The sequence below is a fragment of the Marmota monax genome, unplaced genomic scaffold (genome assembly GCF_021218885.2).
Source record: "Marmota monax isolate L192 unplaced genomic scaffold, Marmota_monax_Labrador192_F-V1.1 WCK01_AAM20220418_F8-fsc00090, whole genome shotgun sequence".
NCBI lineage: Eukaryota > Metazoa > Chordata > Mammalia > Rodentia > Sciuridae > Marmota > Marmota monax.
The window spans coordinates 2712374-2733980 of NW_026695219.1; the positions used below are offsets into that span (position 1 = coordinate 2712374).

Below are 21607 nucleotides of genomic sequence, written 5' to 3' on the forward strand. Positions count from 1 at the left end.
AAATTTAAAAATCATATATCATAACTGAGTTTCTCAGCCCCAGTATTGAAAAAAGGGTGATCTTTATACCGTTAAAACATTAAAATTTATCTGTGCTTTGTGGCTGATGGTATGTTTATGACACAGTAGGATCATATTTATATGACAAAGCTCCTCTCAGCACTTTTAAGCTCTCGGTACTGCTGTAGCCAGCACTTCCTGTCATTTTTAGTGGTAATGAAAAGAAAAGCTTCAAGAAATATGACATAGGAATAGGACAAGTGGCACTGTCCTCACTACAAATACAGAGGGAGAAAAAGCTAACTCTTTCTTCAACTGAGAAATAAAAAGTTCTTGTTATCTTTAATAACAAATAAAGAGAACTGGCTTCAGATAGCTCTCACACAAATGTCAATTACTGACATTTCCCTGCCATTTTCGGATTGGTGAGTCTGCTGAATAAAGTATATCTCTAGATGACATCTCGTGCCCTAGGCCTTATTAGCTTTCTCAAATTTTGTTTACTTTTCTTTCCTTCTTTATACTTTTCCTTTCTTCCTTTTTCCCTTTTCCTTAAAAAAAGTTGTTTATGCCCTATTTCTTTCTCAAAACAAAAAAATGCAAGTTGGCTTATAAAAGGAACATGCATATAGAAAAGGTTAACTGAATAGAAAGTGAAAACTTGCAAGGAAGAAAAAAGCAAATAGATCAACCAGCTATTACATGATTTAGGCTACACTACAAGATGATCTTACATTGTTACATTTGGGCTGTGAAACAATCTTCATTTTTGTTTCTCCAAGTAGATAGTGAAGAAATATCAAGTTCTGCTGTAACAGGAAATGTTTCTAAGTGGAATTCACCTAATTAAAAGTTCATTGAACTCCAGCCTCAACAGGAGTTCTCAAGTTTCACAAGAGAAAAGGCAGAAAGTATAATTAGGTTTCCAACCATTCTCAGTATTAATACTGGTTCTTATTAACTTTAGGATCTAAATTTAGCTTTTTTAAATCTATTACTAATTCAAGAAAATGTCTATCTTTTTTAAAAAGGGAAATAAACGAAAGTGGGGGATTGGAATAGGAAAGACAATAGAATGAATCAGACATAAATTCCTTATGTTTATATATGAATACGCAACTAGTGTAACTCCACATCATATACAACCACAAGAATGGGATCCTAATTAAAATAAGTTATACTCAATGTACATATCATGTGTCAAAATATACTCTTCTATAATGTATATCTAAAAAGAACAAATAAAAAAAGATTGAGTGACATAAACATGGTGCTTGGCATACAGTTGGTGTTCAGTAAATGTGAGCTTTCTTGTCCCCTTTCTATGTACAAGAATTAAATAGAGGAATATAATTAAACATGGTACCTGGGAACACCACACTAATTAATGTTCATATGTGATAGTTATTTTTACTGAAACTGTATCAACATGAGTAATGGAAGTAGGAAGCAAAGACAGTCAAGAACAAACCAGAAAAAAACCCTCTATCAACAGTAAAGATGACCTGACACATTGGCAGGCATGTTGGGGAGCTTTAATTGTATAGAGCACCTACATAATTATATTAATCCATGAAAATAATAGTCACTTGTTCCATGATGAATATGGTATTTAAATGCAAATGCAAACCAATAAATAAATAGATAAGAGTGGGAGAAAAAGAAAAGAATATGATTAGTTTAGTTAAATAAGAGTTGTTTCCTGTGACAGGATATGCCTGGATGGCATTCACCGGTGTCTATTACTTTGAATGTCAGACATCATAGAACAATATTTGTAGTTTTTTCACTTTTTGCCTTGCTAGAGCCTTCCCAAGGAACAAGGGCCACCAAAAGAGAGAATTCTGGTGATAATAAATGTATAAGATACTGGGATTTTTTTTGTAACAATTGGATATGCTAAGACTAGGTATCAGTGTCTCCCTCACTTCATATGATTCAACACGAAGTGACAGAGGTTGGCAGTGGAGCCCTTGGGAGGAGTTTAATAAGAAGGTCCCTAGACAGTTCCTTCTCCCCTTCTGCTGTGTGAGGCCATGATGAGAAGACAGATGTCTATGAACCAAGAAATGGACTTCACCAATACCAATCTGATGGTGCCTTGATCTTATATTTTCTAGCCTCCAGAATTGTGAGAAATTAATGTTTCTGTTGTTTAAGCATTCACTCGACTTCATTTCTGTTATTCCAAGTTGAACTGACACAGAGGGGCACAATTAGAATATATGAAAAAACAAATTGCTTCTCCTCTGTAGAGAATCTATTAACACACAAATGAATGCATAAAGGCTACTGTGGCTTTTATTCATTTGACATGAAATAATTAGAGCAACATACAGGATCCCCTATATACATGAAGTTCTGGCTATAGTAGCAGGAGCATGTACTCAGAGCAAGTAACCAAAGATATGAAGAATTTCTTTTTAATTAATTATTTTTATAACATAAAAAGCATATTTTGGGTACTATCTATTATCTTAAAACTATTTCAAAATAATTTCTCTTTTTAGAGGTATACTTAAAGGCTCTGATCCACAACTTCTTAAATATTATTGTCAGTGTTAGATGATACCTTAAAAACTCAGAATGTTTACATATAATGGTTTGTTAGAACTAGAACAATAATAATGAAGTCACTTTTATTTCTTTCCTATTGACATGATAGGCCGCAGAATTGATAATAAAATATACATTTCTTTAGGCTCACAAGGTACTTGGTGATTTTTGCAAAAGTATTTTTAAAATTTATTCTTTTTAGTTTTATACAACACCAGGATTCACCCTGATATTATCACAAAGGTATGGAACTCAACCCTTTCCAATCCAATCCCTAGCACTTCCCCCCATTCCCCTCCCTCCACTCCACTGATCTCTCTTCAAACCATTTACAGTTTACTCACTGGGCCATATCCATGCATGCACATATGAAATTTCATTCTGATTCATTCCACTGTTCTTTCCTTTTCTGAAGGGTATTTTAAATGCTTCTATATTCTTTCTGTCCAAGTAAGATTATGGTTTGAAATAATTTGAAGAACACAAAGAAAATAATTTAAAAATTTTACCTCTAATAAATGACTTGAAATGTGTATAAAATGGCTCTAAATGCCTCTAAATGTTCCCAGAATGCAGTAGGTAAATATTAAATCAATTCCAAGAAAATAAATTGCATTTTTCCAAAACATTGCAATGCTCAGATGGGACCTTGTCTACTAATGATAACCCATCATTTCTAAAAAAAAAGCAGAAATCAGGCCTGAAATAGTTGTTCAAAAGGGAGCAGGTATGCAGGATCGAGATTTGGATACCAAGGTTCCAAAGTGAGTTAAGTGAGTCAACATGTGAATTTGGATGATCCCAAGTTTCCCTCTGTTGATTTTCCAATTGTAAAATGATGAAATGTTTGTCTGGGATCATCCCATTGATGTGATTATAAAAAATAGTCTATTTGATATGATTTAGAAAAGCATAAAATGCTTAGCAAGTTCAAAACATCATCAAAAATAACACAAACATTCTATCCTTTCTTAGTGCTGATGCATTGATGTTCTTAGGGCTATGACCTCACCAGCAGTCTAACCAAGTCCACAGAATACGGAGGCCATTTATAATGAAGTTTTATTAAATTAACTAACAGAATTTAGATTGTTTTCTTTAGAGGATCTGTGGCAATTTTGAAAGACAAATGACAGAATCTCTCTATAGTGATGGGAACATGGATTGATTTAATTCTTTCAGTGACAATTAAGTTACTCAAACCAGTTGTTAATGTTCAAGTGAAACGTTTAGTTGAGTTGCTTGAATCTTGATTTTCACTGCTATTTTTACAACAGATATTGCTTCTAGAGGAAGACATTTTGCAATTACTTGAAATTAAGATTTTATTCTGGATAAATCCACTTTTATACCTTATGTTATTTTTCTATCTGCACATTTTTTTACACTGGATTTAGTTAGATAATGAATGATCCACTTAAATTTTCTTTCTTCTTACTTTTTCCTTTTTCTTTAGGGGAATACAAACTGAATGGTTGGTTGTGATGACCTTAATATATAATTTCAGCAAATTCCCATTAGTAAAAATAAAGTGACTATTGAAAGCTTATTGACTTTGTTATGTCACTCAGTGACTGGAAAGAATGGCTATTTTCTGTTATGTTTCTTAGATCCAACTGAAGTGATAAGAGGAATATTTGAAATAAAAAAATATAATTAAATGAAGCAACAAACATGTTGTCAAGAATAATACAAACATTCTAGCCTATAAGAATAGTCTATGGCAAAGAAAAGCCAATGGGAGATGAACCTTCATAGAACAGGTGTTTGAATGGTAATATAAAATTGCATGTTCTTTGAAAAGAATACAATTCAACTAAGTATGCCTGCAAAATGTTTAAAAGATTCTGGTCAATCTGAAATCAAACCAAGATTCTGGCCTACTTGAATTTTGACTCATTTAACCTCAAAAACATACTATAATTTTTTTTTTCAGATAAAGGGGAAAAAAGCAGAGGAACTAATATGCCCAGGGCCAAAAGTCAGGATATAGAGGAATAAAGATTCAAGTTCAAGTCTGTCTGCAAAGTCCATGACCATCTTCAATGCCAGGATGCTTCTCAAGGAATACTGAAATCTTAAGAAGCATGGGATGAATGATGGAGAGAAAGAGAAAGGTAGAACAAGTAGAAACACAGAAATATATTATGGTCCACCATGCCTGGTGTCCTAGTAAGACTCCTTTCCAATCCTGGTACTCATCTGCCTCATTTTGGACAGCAACACTTCCAGAGCTTGGTAAGGATGGGGCCAGTCAGGATCACAAATGAGTCAGGTAACATTAAGGAGTTACTGATTTCTGTTGATGATTTTGTGACAAGTTGTGGAAGACAGATTCTACAACAATTCAGAAGATAGAAGGACTTATTATGGAAAGGCAAGTTTAAAAGACAAGGAAATACAGATATGGGAGATTTTTGCATCAATGGCACAGATTTTCTCACACACAAACACCTGCTTCTATATCCTTATATGATACTTCCCTACATAAGCTTTGAACTTTTTCAGATATGAGACAATAGTGAATATAACACAAGCAAAAATTCATTCCTGAAAACACTGTGGTAACAAGCCAGTGCTAGCAGACTGCAAAATGAATGAGAAATATCTACCTGAAAGCCTACCATGCAGATATGGCAAAATTCTGGATCATCCACTCACGGCTGACTATAGTGTATCAGAGAGCAAAGTAGGAAACAGCCAAGCAGACCCACACCAGAAGAGAAGAACCATTGATCCACAGAATGGTGTGCTAAATGAAATGTTTTTTACTTTTTTAAGCTAAAATGACTGTTTAAGCTTTTGGGGTGGTTTACCATATAGCAGAAGGTGATTGGTATGACAGAATAATATTTCAGGCAATTAGTAAAATAAGCAAAAATTATTACATCCAAGAGAAAAAAAGTTATCTGTTCTTTGTTGTCCACATAAATACTGGGAGACCCCGTAGGATGAAAATGTAGGAAAGACTGTGTGGGGTGTCCAGGTAGTAAAAGGTTTGGACAGCTTCACAGAATGTCATACCTTGGAATGGTAAGCAAGCAGCAGAACTGCCTTCATGCAACTGAGGAAAAATAAAAAATAAAAAACCAGCATAGGATTTTAGGAAGCACAGTATGAGATAGGATCATTTGCTACGCCCTCACAGCAAGCCTGGTAAGCTTGCTTTCTTTCTTTCTTTCTCTCTCTCTCTCTCTCTCTCTCTCTCCCCCCCACACACACACACACACAGAATCACTCAAATAGAAACTTGTATTGGTACAAAAGTTAGGGAAGTGCTTAGAAGCAACGCAGCCAATGTCTAAGCAATTTACCAAAGATGGGGTCAGAATGCAACACCCTCCTGAAAGAACACCACAGTACTAAGTAGAGAATGTTCTCAGGGTTACTAATGAACTGTGAAGCAGGGTGGAAAGGGTAGAATTTAGGAGAGAAGGCAGCACATCACTTGGCATCCAGCTGATCGCAGTAGATCAACAACATCTGAAAGCAGCTGGAGTGGGGCTACACCAACAGTAAAACTGTCAAGTGTGAACAGCTTTCCCCTCCCACGGTGGAGAGAAAGCCCAATAGAAGATACCAGGAATAGCCACATCTTGCAGGAATCTGGGCAATCGAAAAATGCAATATAGGATAGAAACATGTCCTAGTGACATGGGTCCATTACACTGGATGACAATATATCTCGATGGGATATTGAAATTAGGATTTCTCATAGCACCAACAAACTCCCCACTACACATAGTCAACAAGCTAATGTATCAATGAAAATTTATATTCATCAGTAATCCAACTCAAGTTGCAAAAGGGGCAAACTATGTCACTATGCTATACAAGGAGAATCCTCTCTTTCTGCCAATAACTAAAGTTCAGTCCTATATAGAGTTCCTCATGTTTGAGAAGTGGTAAATGGGAAAAAATATTCATAAAACAGATCCACAAATATTTCTGATACATAAAACGATGTGAAATAAATCTATCTATAGGGAAAAATATTAATAAAGCAGATCCACAAACATTTCTGATACATAAAACGATGTGAAATAAATCTGCCTTGTGCATTTAATATTATTGAATGACAAGATGTAATAAAAGATGATAAGAAAGATAACTTAAAATAATACACCACGATTAGATGATAATTTAATGGTAGGTAGAAACAAAGTACTTGAGAAAACCACAAAGGTGATAAAAGGGTAAATATGCAATAGATAAATTCTCCATTAGCATCAGTGAAGAGATGAGTTTGTAGTAAGAAAATTAGTGAATGCTATAATACAAAAAAATTTAAGTTACTCTATAACAGAGAAGTTTGGGGAAAAGTCAAGAAAATAATGAAAAAAATTGTAATTGAGGTGTATAATAAAACATGCAAGTAAATGTTTCAAAAAAGTAAAGCATGAAAAATAAGTGAGCAAATAATTGGTTGCAATTGCTACAAAAACTATAAACATAACTATAATTGTTAATATTTTCTTAGCAATATAAAATGCAGTAATAACTATTACATATATTACTTATTAAATTCTTAGGATAACACAATTAGTAGTCACTCATATTATGTCCATTTTATAAATGAAGAAAATCAGGCTTCAATAGCAAAATAGAAATTCTTCTTCAACTGGAAAGAATTGGATCAATACACTTAAAAATTGAATCAAGCCAAGTACAGTGGTGCCCGCCTGTAATCCCAGAGATTTGGGAGGCCCAAGCAGGAGGATGGTGAGTCTCAGCAAAACCGAAGCACTAAGCATCTCAGTGAGACCTTTTTTTCTAAATAAAATACAAAATAGAGCTGGGGATGTGGCTCAGTGGTCTAGTGCCTCTGAGTTCAATACCTGGTACTGCCCTCCAAAAAATCAAATCACCAAATATTATAAATGCACTATGAAAAACAATGAAATGGCCTGCATATATTTTGAACTTCAAAGAGAGAAAATTTACAAAGTTTTAAAAAGTATGTATGTACATGTACAGTCATATATGAAGAAAATCAACATTCTTTCAAGCTTTACCCTTTACCAGAATATTAAAGGTATGAGAGTGAGGAATCAATAACTATAGTATCTGTAAGAAGAAAGTTCATCTCATCTAATTTTATATCTAAATAGTCAATAAATATATACAGAGTCAACAAATGATAATGCCAAATATTCAGAAGTTCAAGGACTGAATAATCATAAATAATCTTTAAAACTGCTGGGAAAAAATATTATAGTTTTCCAATAAGTTAGTTAAAATATTTTTTCAGAAGGCTAATTTAGGAAAGTGATGACATATAAAATTAGCATATATAACTCAATCATTTTCATGTATATACAAATGATAATCTGTATCTGTTATGGAAGAGAAGATTCACCTATAATAGTAACAAAATAAAATACTCATAAATAAGTTTAGTAAAAATGTGCAAAACCTACATGAGAGAAAATTTAAAATCCTCCCAAAAGACTACAAACAAAACTCAAATGAATAGGAAGACACACCATGTTCCATAATAGAGGACTCAAATGTGTAACTGAGCTGGGGAATATAGGAAGGAGAAGTTTTGAGAGCTGGAGAAAACCAGCGTTCCATTTTGATTGTGCTGATGTTGACCCTTCAGGAGAGAGACTGTATGAGCATTGGTTAGATGAAAGATGAGCACCTGGAAAGGTCAGCGCAGAAGCTATGAGTTTGGGAGTCCTTGGCATATGTCACTTAGCACCAGTGTGTAGATAGAAAAAAATACAGTCACAAAGACAGAAATATGAACAATCCTACATCTACAGACCAGCTGAAAAGTGATGAGCTAGTAGGAAACAGACCAAACCAGTGGCCAATGAAAGAGAAGGAAAGACAGGAGTGTGCTATTTTGGAAGCCAAGAATCAGTCATTCATACAGTGAAATGTTCACCCTGTATTTCCATTATCTGGTCCATAGTGAGAATTCAAAAAATTTTGTTAAATAAATGAATATATGAATAAATACACGAAGAAATGGAATTTTCTTGAATAGTATATATTATGAAAGTGAACTCAAGGAGTAAAAGAAAAATTTGAACTAATCTTATATATGTGCTTTACATCTATTTGTAAAAAGAAATGTAGATATATGTATGTCACCATAACTTAAAAACAAATCTAAACTTCTATCTAAAAATTCAAATTCAGCTTTTGAAAGAATAATAAATGCCTAACATACCATGGACTCTAGTTTTCAGCCAAATGTCCACTGAATTACTGGAATAAAAGTGAAAAGGTACTAAACTGATTAATAAAATATTGAACACTAATTAATAATTAATTAACACTAATTAATAATAATAATTAATAATTAATAATAGACTCAGGGGTTTTGAATAAGGCCCCAAAGATCATGAAACTTTTCCCTTCTCCTCCAAATGAGCCTTCAGGACCAGCTCCCCTACTCAGAATCTCCTTCCAACTTGCCATAAAATCTTTCAACAAATTATTAACATCTAGAACTTCAAATGATCATTCAAGGTTTTCAAATAACCACTTAGCAATTAGATGGAAGAAACCAGGCATGGAGTTATCCTTTATTTTTAGGCATCTTCATGGGATTAGTGGGGTTTAAGCTAGACCTGGCATTGTAACAACTGCCCGGTGTGTCCTCTAAGCAGCTTCAAAATAGCATGACTGATTTCATAGATGCTGCCATCAAAGTAGCTTTCATAATGTCAGATATATTGACAACCATATTTAATTGGGCCCCAAATGGTTTACAAGATTGGTTCATTGCTTGTTTGCATAATCTGTTATACATTTAGATGCTTTTTACTCTTCTTAAAACCTAGACAGAGCCTGGCTCCATAGAGGATAAATCGGTTCTTTCAAAGTAACAAGCCGACAAATTAAAAACTAATTGTTTCAGCCTGTCATAAATATGAATAAAGACCAGGTGAGTGGCTCATGCCTATAATCCTGGGGAGGCTGAGGCAGGATCATGAGTTCAAAGCCAGCCTCAGCAAATTAGCAAGTCCCTAAGCAACTCAGTGAGACCCTGTCTCTACATAAAATAGAAAAGAGGTCTGAGGTTGTGGCTTAGTGATTAAGTGCCTCTGGTTTCAATCCTTGGTACCAATTAATTAATTAATTAGTGTAAAAAACATGTGTTTTTTTTTCCTGGATATTACTGGCTTTATTTATCTCTTCATACACCCTTTAATGAAGCTTCATAACTTCCTTAAAGTGCTGAGCAAGCAAATAAAAACAGGTTTTCATATATATTATAGATAAAATGAGATCCCACATGTAAATTACAAACAACGATTATTCCTTGTTAGCTTATTAGATCTTTAAAGACTCTTCCTATCTCTCAAACAATTACCAAAGTTCACTTTCAGTCTTCAGCTTAAAAAAGAAATCACCCTTTGATTCACTTAACACTTTGGTCTATAATATTCTTTGCAAATCAGTATTTTCCTGGTTATGGGCACTGTGCCAATTTGTTTTTTAGCCCTGGGATCATTTATTTGTAATGTTCTAGTTTATAAAAATCAGAGATGCCATTAGGTGAGACTGAAATGTGAGCTTGAACAGAGTGCAGCTTCCTTTCTTTAAATTATCTCCTCTTTTCACTTAGTAATAATATGATGCTGTCAATAGCTGCTTCATTTATGCTTAATTGTTTAATCCCATTGAACTTGCTAGGATAAGTATTTTAAAAGCACATGTACAAAGTGAGGAGGGGGGTGTATATAGGCCTTTATGTACACAATTCAAGCTGAATTTTCTGATGGCCAGGCTTTATAAAATTATCTTGGAATAAGGAAAACATAAAGACCTTAAATCTGCATGTACTATTAATTCTAAATAATCCTACAGTAGTAATCTCCAGAGGAAGGAGCAAAATTCATGCCAGATTGATCTCTCCAATCCAGGGTGGAGATTGCACAGGTTGGTATATTGCTGTCTTTCTCATGTTATTCCCGGCCACTATAATCTAAGTTTTGCCAAAAGTTATGATATTTTGTTTTGAGCATCTTCTCTAAACAATATAGATCTTCTTATATTCATTTTTGTGACATGAATTGTTTGTCACATGTGAAGGCTTTTACATTAAAATTTTTAAGTCATTAAATGCTGCATCTATGTAGGAATTTTTTCCCTACAATACAAGATGGGAACTGGCTGAAATTGCTTTCAAATTCTGGAAATAAGTGTTTTTCTGTAGAATTGATTTGTCTATCAGAGAAAATGGGCTTATGACTTAAACACACACACACACACACACACACACACATCATGCAGACATGACAAAAAATATGAATTTCAAATAATATACTATTTTCAATCTTCAAAATGGAATTAAGGCAAAATTATTAATTAATGAGATTTATATTTATGAGTGTTATAAAGAGAAATCTCATGATTTCAAAATCACTCCCTATAAATCATGCATACAGTTTTTAGTTCATATGTTTATAGCACAGCCCTTATAATAATTACCAATAACTTGAGTCAAATAATATAAAAGGGGCATTAAGTATATGAAAATTGCAAATTTTAGTTAAAGATATATCCACTGACATACATTTGTGAAATACTAAAAGCATAGTTCAAATTTAATTCTAATTTTTCGAAGGTTTATTTGTTTCCTCTTTTAAATATCCCTGAGAAAACATATTTCTTAAAACCACACACATACAAAATTTCTAACAATGGGAAAATGATTTATTTACCTGGATCTTCTATAGTTAAGTTCTTTATTAACCATTGAACAATGTCTGACCCTAGAAAAAGAAAAAACACAAATAGATGTGAACATTTTGTTTATATATGTTAATTTTAAGAACACTCCACTTTAGCACTCATATTAGTAAGAACTTCTCTAATCATCATAACAACAGGTACAAGGAACTTCTATAGGAGTACTGAAAACTCCTAATATGAATACATTTCTTTAATGAGCCAAGGTTCAAGCTAGTAAATCCCTAAATATGATATATTTAAGCATAAAAAAGATTTAACATACTAGTTGTAGATGAAGTGATTAATCTGTTGAATAAATGTTTACTGAGGGCTTAGGATGTGTTAGGCAAAATTCTTAGGATGGCCCCTGTCTAATTTCTAGGTGTCCCCATCTCATCCTTCTATTGACTCTCAAGCCAAACCGAATTTGGTTGTAGTTCTTGAATACAACTGTTCATTTTAAACGTCTGTATCTTCATGTCTTTGTCCCTGTTTTAAGATCCTCACGATTCATGGATGCAGTAGAACTTTCCTTTGCCCTTCTTTTATCTACCAAGTTTACAATACCTGCTATGGATCCTCAAGAGAATCCCTGTGGTCTTTTATTGCAGTAGGGATCACACCAGCTCCTAGCTGTTTATTTGATTAAAGTCTTACAAGAAGTGCCTAGAAGCAGAATAACTAGAGTGACTGCTTAATAATGACTTAAAACAAACAAACAAACAATCAAACAAAAAAAAACAAACAACAGAAAAAAACAATTTTGTTCCCTACAGAAGATATAAAGGAGCAACTGCAAATAAATAAATAAATAAATAAAAATAAAAAATAAAAAATAAAAAAAGTCTGAGTTTCACTTTGAAGGGTATATTCTGGCATATGAAAAATAGAAATTTAGTTGATGAAAAGACTTATGAAAAAGTTAAAAGGTAACAGTCAAAAGAACTATTTATTGCATACTTTCTATATACTGGGTTCTGGTAATAATAAGAATTTGAGGGGCAGAGGTTGTGGCTCAGCGGTATAGTGCTTGCCTCGCATGTGCAAGACCCTGGGTTCGATCCTCAGCACCACATAAAAAAAAAAAATAAGTGAAATAAAGGTGTTGTGTCCAACTACAACTAAAAAATAAACATAAAAAAGAATTTGAAAATAATAAAAGAGTTCACAGCACATTCAGCAGGTCTAGAACTTCAGGCTAAAGAATTTGAATTTTTTTCCCTCATATAAGTAAGGCAGAAAAAGAGACATGCAATGAGTTTGAGCAGGTGAAGGATACTATCAAGCAAGTTTAAGGAATTTGACTGGCATTATGTGTGGAATGCTTTAAGTTAGACAAAAACACAGGAAAACAGTCAACAAACATTTCTACAGTTGTGATCCAGGATTGAAGGCAGAAAGCCTAAACAAAGTGTACAATACTTAGAACAAAATTGGAGATTTGTTTCAGGACTTTGTGACTAATTATATATGAAGATATTTAATTTTGTTTTTAGCACAATTCATTTCTACATAAAATAGAAAAAGACATATATGTGAATTGCTGTGTACACACAGTAAGCCATGTCAGAAATTTCAGTATGATACAAGATTCTATTTCAACCTTTCCTAGAGACTGGCTGAAGTTCCTGACTACCCACTCAGTGTTATGGTAAATGAATGACATTAACCTCAACAAGGTGATTCTAGCTGCTTGAATTGGCATAGTTCAAAACCATGTTCAAACTACTTGACTATCAAACTTGAAAATCGCCTTCCAAAAGTTTTGGAGACATTCATACCCAGCCTCATTTTTAATATGCATGCATTTAAAAATAATTTCAAGTGTTGAATCTAATTCATATTCTGTTGTAAATGTTTCTTTTATAGTTTCTTTTTATTTAAATGCATTTGAGGCAATCAATTCATTTAGGTCTCTTAAGGAAGTTTTGCCAAACTATTCTGAAGGTAGGAAGTAAAAAAGCCCACTCTCAAGAAAGCAGACATTAGGGGTTGGAGGTAGCTCAGTAGCAGAGCATGTACTTAGAACAAGTGAAGCTCTGGGTTCTATCTCCCAGCTTTGAGGGCGGGGGAGGGAGGGAGGTAAGGAGGGAGGTGATGGAGAATGTATGTATGTGCAGGTATTACAGATTACCTTATATCTTAAAAATACTCCCTTTAAAAAGTAAAAAGGAAACAGTTTTCCCAACACATATGATGTTTGATGACTAGAATTTCAGGTACCCAAATCTCCAGGTACTCCACTGAGGTTTAACTTTGACTCCAGCCTATGGAAAGTTCAGCCATAATCAGTGCCCATCCTCCTATACAGAGTTTTTAGAGGCATCTCTTTGGAGAATATATGTGAGTAGGCACTGGAAAATTCCCATTCTTTGGAAGAGAGTCAATCATTAGTTCCAAGACTACAAATTACTTTTAATGTGAAAAATGATTTAAATTGCTTTTAGAAAAAGGTTTTTTCTTTTTCTTCTCCTTTCATTTTTCCCTTTCCTTCTCTCCTTCCTTCTCTCCTTCCTTCCTTCCTTCCTTCCTTCCTTCCTTCCTTCTCTCCTTCCTTCCTTCCTTCCTTCCTTCCTTCCTTCCTTCCTTCCTTCCTTTTCTAAGCAGAAATATAGAAATGCCTAATTGGAAACCACACCTAATTTTGGGGACAGGGAACTTTCTTTCTTAGCCTAGTTTTGAGTATTTCTGGCACAGGTGCATTTTTGGTTCAGCTGTGATAGTCACTTTAATGGGATTTGATAAACTGTCACCTAACAGATGGCAAAGTACATTTTCTATTGCATGACCACCTTAACATATTTCTAGTTCTAAGTTGAAACATGATTTTACTGTGAAATGTGCACTCAAGCTCTCCATATTCACTTACTCTGCATCTATCATGTTGAGGCCTTTTCCCCGAAGAAATGGGTAGAGAAAGAGAAAAAAAAATGTCCAGTATCTTAATGAAATCAGAAGACTGAAAGAGAAATGTGCTATCATAGATTTCCCTAGAAAAGAATGTTCAACCTTAAAATGTGGCACAGTGCCCTGAAGAGGTTTAGGAAGGAATGCCATCTCAAGCAATTTTCAAGCTATACGTTTAATGGATAAATAAATAGCTCTGGTATATATATTTTTTCATGTACAAATGTAAATGTTAAGAATATTTTAGAGTTCTTTCTATTTTCTTTTGGAGATTTCTAAGGAATATGCAGGCTTTTTTTGAAAATTGACTTTGACTACAGCTTATGACAAGTTTAGGCACAGTCAGCACTCATCCTCTTATTCTGAGTTTTTAGAGGCATCCATTACTTTTAGTATTACAAAATTATGTGTTTTCTGTATTAGCAGAAGCAGTAGAGATTTATGATTGTGCAATTCCAGCAACACTTGACTTGAAAATGAAAAATGAGCAAAAATGAATGATCAGAATTCTTCCTTATCATATGGCTCATGGTCCTCTATGGGCCACAGTGCTTGTATCTTCCATGACTTTACTAGTCTTATTCCATCTCCATCTCTTTTTGCTGTGGCTAATTCTAACTGACATTTGGTTCAGACATTAGCTACTCTAGGAAGCCTGTTCCATCCATTGCCAGTCCACCTAGACTGGGGAAAGTGTATGATCTGTTAACATCCTCATAATTCACTTATCAATGGTTTCATCATCTTCCCTTTAGCACCAAGAGTGCCTGGAAGGCAGGGAAGGTATATTATTGATCCTCAAATCCCCAAAATTCAGATTAATGCCTTACAAGTAAAAAGTGATCAGAAAATGTTGAAAGAATGGATGCATAAAGATGGTGGAATGAGATGGACATCATTACCCTAAGCACATGTATGACTGCACATATGGTGAGATGCTACATCGTGTACAACCACAGAAATGTAAAGTTGTGCTGCAATTGTGTACAATGAATCAAAATGCATTCTGCTGTCATATATACATAATTAAAATAAATAAATAAAATTTTAAAAAGATTAAAAGAATGGATGCATGAACAAGATTCCCCTCCCCACATTCTACTTTAAGGATGGCACTCCTTGTGCAATGAATATTTTCCCAGCAAGTAATTTCCAGGCACCATAATCATCTCTCATAGATGTTTTATCTTTCCTTTTTTAAGGCTAATCTACTACCCCATTGATAATTAAAGCAAAGAGAGCAAAGACAGTCAGAAATTATTTTCTTACCCATGCTATGGACCTGCATGGTGAAGGGACCTCCCCAACTCTGCCCTGGTGCAGACTGGTAACATCTGCACCAGTCTCTGTTTTAAGCCCATAAGACTTTTATTACTCTCCATCTCTCCTCCACAGACTGGCCTATAACTTCAGATTCAAGTGTCAATTGCAGCTGTCCAAATACTGAATCTAAATTAGAGGCTTACAAAAAACTTAAGCAATCCTTACAAAGAAAAATATTGTAAAACTTTTGGAAATATGATAAGGAGTACTTTCTAAGAAACAAAAACATTAGAAATTTGGTTTGTATGCTTTAAAAAAAAATAAGCTTTTTCATAATTTCTGATAACACCATTAATGAAAAGTTTGGCTCATAATCACAATAGAAGAGGCCCAGATTATTCCTGAGGTAAAGTCGCTGACCTTTGCAATGTGTCTCAGTCAGGAAAATAAACAGGTCCTTTGCATACTTTGCTGAAGACTCACAGCCACATAGACACAGTGTTGGCAATATGAATATTTTTATTTAAAGAATACCACAAATAATCTATATTTTTGATGGGATAACCATTCTTAAAATCTCTCACTAAATAGAAGACATCCTATAGGTCTAGAAAATATTTTTTCAACGCTATTTTTAGTTCCTCAAAATAAGCATAATAAATGTTCATCATCATCAAGCAGCATGTAATGAATAGTCATTGGGTTTCTGGGCAAGTCTGGCTGTGGCATGCACTTTTAAGGACAAGAAGAAAAGGAGGTGGGGTGAAGCAGATTTGCTCATCTGTGAGTCTCTCCAGGGAGAAGCAATGTCTGACTCATCACATTTCTCCATTCTTTTCAAAAGGCCTCAACATAGATGGTCATCAGATGCTTATTGAAGGTATGACTCAATGTTTATACACATACATTTTATGCACAATAGGCCCAAAATTACAAAAACAATCAGCCCTAGCATTTTATAAAACTCAATCTATCTCTAATTGTGATAAATTTTTTAAGTTCTTCATGCAAAAAAAAAAATTAAGTTAGTTTACTTTTTAAAATTGTGGAATTTCCCTAGGACTTGAGAAATAAAAGTATGTAGAAAACAAAGCCAGCCTATAATCCATTTTTAAAGCTAAAATAATAAACAGACTCTCTCCTCACTCTTTCAAACAATTAGTTGCTAATTATCTAAGAATAAATTTTGGATTTGATAATGACTTGTGTTTCCACTGGCCAACATATCCTGTTCAGAGTTTTTAAATGTGATTGTACAAACATTGCTACATCTGAGGATTCAACAAAGCAACTTACAACCAAAGGAACAGGAGAGACTAACTCCAGCACAACCATTATATAATGGTTCTCTAAACAACATGTTGATTCAACAAATCTCATTAGCGGCAAAAATCAGAAAATCACTGACGAATGCCCTGTGTCCTTATCCTGTCTGCCTTTGGACAAAATGGGGACTTAAGAAAAGAAAGAAAGACTCTGGCTTCCAGGACCACATTGGGTATTCACAGTGAGGTCTGGGGTTCTCCCATTAAATGTGAACAATTTATCAGAACATTAACATCAGACAAGGCCACCCTGTCAAGACAAGGCTAATCTGTCAAGATGAAAATAGACTACTTCTTAATCAGGTGAAAACACAGACAATACATGAACATGGTTCAAACCATAAAATATGAAGTGCATCTCAACCTGGCTATTTGAGTGAATACTGCTTTACCAAATCCATACTCCGTTTTGTCCTCCTATAGATAAAAATATTTAGATACCCAATCACAATTGCCCTTACTTCTTGATAGCTTCCAACCTGAGCAAAGCCCCCATTTTCTCAAGTCTTCTCCCAAATATCCAAGCCAAATTCCATATAGATTCTTCCTAACAACTGAGTACTAAGGCAGTCCGTGATTACCCAGGGTGTGCATTCTCCTTAGGAATAAACTAAACTATCAACAGGATATGTGTCTAGTTGTCTGAGGATACTGACTGTTTCAGATAAAAAATTGCTAATGTAGCCAGGCGCAGTGTCACATGCATGTAATCCCAGCAGCTCTCAAGGCTCAGCAACTTGGCAAGGTCCTAAGCAATTCAGTAAGACCCTGTCTGTAAAATGCAAAAAAGAGCTGGAGATGTGGGTCAGTGGTTATGTACCCTTGAGTTTAATCCCTGGTACAAAAAAAAATTGCTAACATTTAAGATTGTGTTACACTTTGAATATGTGGCATCTCCAAAAAGCTCATGTGTGAGAAAATGCAAGAAAGTTTAGAGGTGAAATGATTGGGATATGAGAGCCTTAAACTAATCACAGCATTAATCTCCTCACAAAGATTAATGGAGGCAGGTGGGGTGTGGTTGCAGGAAGTAGGTCACTAGGGGCATGCCTTTGGGGTTTATATTTTGTCCATGGTGAAGAGAGCTCTCGCTCTTGCTCTTGCTCTCTGCTTCCTGGTGGCCATGTCCTGAGCTGATTTCTCTCTCCACAGTCTTCTACTTTAATGTTTTGTCTCATTTTGAGCTCTGAGCAATGGAGTTGGCCATCTGTGAACGGAGACCTCTGAAACCATGAACCCCAAATAATCTTTTTATCTCCTACATTGTTTTTGTCAGGTCTTTTGGACCCATTGATCAAGAAGCTGATGAAAACAGATTGATACAATATAACAAAGTTTGAATTTCTTCAGTAAGGCATTTTTTGATCATAAATAACAATATTTGAGGGAAGGGTAAAAACATAAACTTATGAATGAAGAAATTCACTGAAAGTACCTGGAACTAAAGGCAAGGGATAAGTTTGGGCCTCAAGGATAAATGGAAGCAGAAACTCTGATGACATCTTGGTTCATTTTGGGGCTTCATTATTTTTCTCTGTAAGACAGCCCTGCCATTTTCCATCCATGAAGCAGATCACACAGTTCATAGCTTTTATCGATGCTACTACATCCTTACCTCTGTGCTACTGCAGCAAGCAAGCAGTTTGAGGCTGAAATTGTGTGGTCAAAAATTTATAATTCCTGATGGAGCGCCTCAACTGTTATGAAAGATGGGATCACAGTGAATACATATGGCCTAGTGGGTGGAAGGCATGGGTAGAAACACTCCCCAGAGAAACGGGTGCTTGACAAATGAAACAATGGGTGCAAACTACAGCTTTCTTCTAGTTTCTACAGTATTTATATTTCCAACAGAAGAAAAGCAAAAAGAAGAAAGGAGGAACTCAAAGCCATAATGCCGAATTTTAAATGAAATGAATATACAGTTGTGCCTTGTTATGAATAAAAATGTGTTTCATTCTGTGGAATTACTATATGGCTAAAAAGTGGATTGTGAATTAGTTTTTCACATGTGAATACAACCACGTTTTGTGCCCAAAATAGCTATTCAAAGGAAACTTATGATTTTTTTTTTTTGTGAATGTGTATCTTTTTCAGTAAAGAATTCATTTTCTAAAATGAAGAACTAATGTTGAATTGAGTATTATTTTATCTGGAACTTTATACATCAGGTGCATGTAAAGATGATTATTGAGTTCTCGTAGAATTAAAGGAACTGCTAATCATAGTTTGAACTGAATCAAACTTAGGATGTAACTCACATCTTCCAATCATCCATAGCTAATACCTATGAAATCCTATGATACCTATGGAATCATAATAATCAAAACAGCCATGATTTCTTTCAGTAAATCATATTAAAACATATTTTAAGCCTTGTTCTAGATCATTCTAAAACTGTAAAGGAGAGGTCATTTAAATATATTTGAAGCAAATGATCTGGTTGATTACATATTCTTTCAGGTTTTGCTCTTCAGAGTTCTATGATCCTTTTCCTGAAAGCAGAATTGCTGAGTTGTTGAGAATGAGGATTGTTACCTGAGTCTGGAAATCAAAGGGACAGAAATCCCATACGTGGGAACTGAGACTAGTGTGTTCTGAGGAAAGGAAGATTAAAATTATATTTTGGGAAAAGTTCCATGTGCAGTTGAGAAGAAAGTAAATTCCACTGTTTTGGAATGGAATATTCTGTAGATATCCCATTAGATCTATTTGATTTATAGCATTGTTTAAGTTGGGGATTTTTATTGATTTTTTTGTATTGATGATCTGTCTATTGGTGATAAGGGTTTATTGAAATCCCACAGTATTATTATGTTGGGGTCTATGTGACATTTAATGTCAGAGAGTATTTTTTCCTTGTAATTGGGTGCTTTGAAATTTGGGGCATAAATGTTACTATGGTTATATCTTCTTGTTGGATTATTCCCTTTACTAGAATGCAGTGGCCTTCTTTGTCTCTTCTGATTAATATTTGCTTAAAATCTGCTTTGTCAGATATGTGAATCGCCACTTCTGCTTGTTTTCTGAGAAAATATGCCTGGAATATTTTTTGTCATTCTTTTAGTTTCAGCCTGTCTTTGCCTAAAAGATGAGTCTCTTGTAAACATATAGGATCTGTTTTTTTAAAAATCTATTATGCTAATATGTGTCTTTTAATTGGAAAGTTGTGTGTAATTATCTTATTTGTTCTGAGATTTCTTTGTTTTTGGTGTATGGGTAGATGTCAAAGGGTAGGAACTAACTTCCCTCTCTGGTTTTTCTTCCTTAGGTCCTTGTTCATGTTTTGTCTCCTCTCTTCTTTGAGTTTGAGTAATGTTAGAGAATGTTTAGTTCAGCAGTAGAGTCTCTAACCTGTGAACTTATAATATCCCTGTAGTTCTCAGCACCTCAGAAAATGAGGGCAAAACAAACAACAGTAACAACTGTCACAAACAACAAGCAGTAAACAGTGTTAAAGTATATATCCAGAACCTACTACAACATCTTTAATATTAATTGTCACCAATAAAGAGGAATGGTGAATTCAGCGATTTTCAGCAGTGAAAACAAAAACCATAGACTAACTCTGGCTTTAAAACAAACAGTAGTTGTCAACTATTTCATCTAAAGAGGTAATGATTGTATTAACATTAATTGTGGGAGCAGAAGTTATACAAACCAATTAGTTCTAAGTGATGGTAAAATACAGTTAATTAGGGGAAAAGGAACTGTGTTAGAAAGTTAGGAAAGACTTCACAATTTCAGAAAGTGACAGGAAAAAATGCAGAAGAATTGCAGTGGGTGATATTTATACAGAGGGAGGGGAAAATAAAAGAAGTTTGGTATTGGGAGAGAGGGAGAAAGAACAATAGAATTAGGCCATTATTAGGGGAAGATAAGATAGAAAGAAAAGCAAGAAAAATAAACAAATGAAAATAATACAAAATCAAACCAGAATATACAATCTAATGAGCCCAAATCCTCACAAAACAATGCTAGGAAAAGATAATTTCATTTAAAAAATACTGAATGAGAAAAAGAGACAAATAAGTATATGTATATATGTCCCTGAACCAACCAGGACAAACAGAATTACACATTTTTGTGTGTGTCTATGTGCGCGCAGACAAACACACACACACACACACACACACAAAAGGAATAAGAAAAAAAATTAAATATATTTTAAAATTCCAAAATCTTGTTGAAGACTGAAGGAAACTTCTCCACTGGGTGGTCAAAATATTTGACCAGAATGTGTAGTCATTGTCTGTGTTCAATAATCTTTCCAATTTTTCAGTTATAAACTGATAGAATAGGGCGTGGGGGATGTTAACGCCTTCCTGTTTTTGTGTTGCTCTCTGAGTTACCAGTTGGAGTGGCCTAAGATTGAAGCTTTTTGATATGACTCAGTTTTCCTTCCCACCAGTATTAGGTGGGATGAGTTAAGATGTACAACTGGTTGGCATTGTGACCTTTATGACCAATTCAGTGCATGCCCAAGGTACTGCTTCTGCAGAGGTCTGTGAGGGGGTTCCAGAAGATGGCACTGAGGTCTAGACAGGCCTCAGGTCTAATCAGGCTTTGTTGAGTGACACCTTCTTTGGAGACACTAGATTGACCCACCCCTAAGGTAGACATTAGCTGATTACTTACATGGGTTTGGTTCCCAAGTACCTCTCAAGAAATTCAATCATGGTGCACAGAGTATTTCCTCAGCTCACTGCTGCTCAGGAACACAGCCTTCCCAGGATTAGTCCCTGAGTGTACTCCCCACTCCCACACAGACTCCTGGCCTGCTTCACCTGAGCTGCCAGACACAAGGGCTCCCTTTGCCCTTCTGCCTTGAATCCCACTGGGTACGTGTACTCAGCACC

General features: G+C 34.7%; 1 protein-coding gene across 4 annotated transcripts in view; it reads right to left on the reverse strand.

Moving 5' to 3' along the window:
- Window positions 1–21607, reverse strand: part of Rgs7 (regulator of G protein signaling 7) — a 490322-nt gene that overhangs the window by 146744 nt on the left and 321971 nt on the right. For all 4 annotated transcript variants that reach the window (XM_046432465.2, XM_058575197.1, XM_046432467.2 and 1 more), the window contains exon 4: window positions 11244–11294. In XM_046432465.2, the coding sequence (XP_046288421.1) occupies window positions 11244–11294 (51 nt within the window). The remainder of the gene's footprint in view (window positions 1–11243; window positions 11295–21607) is intronic.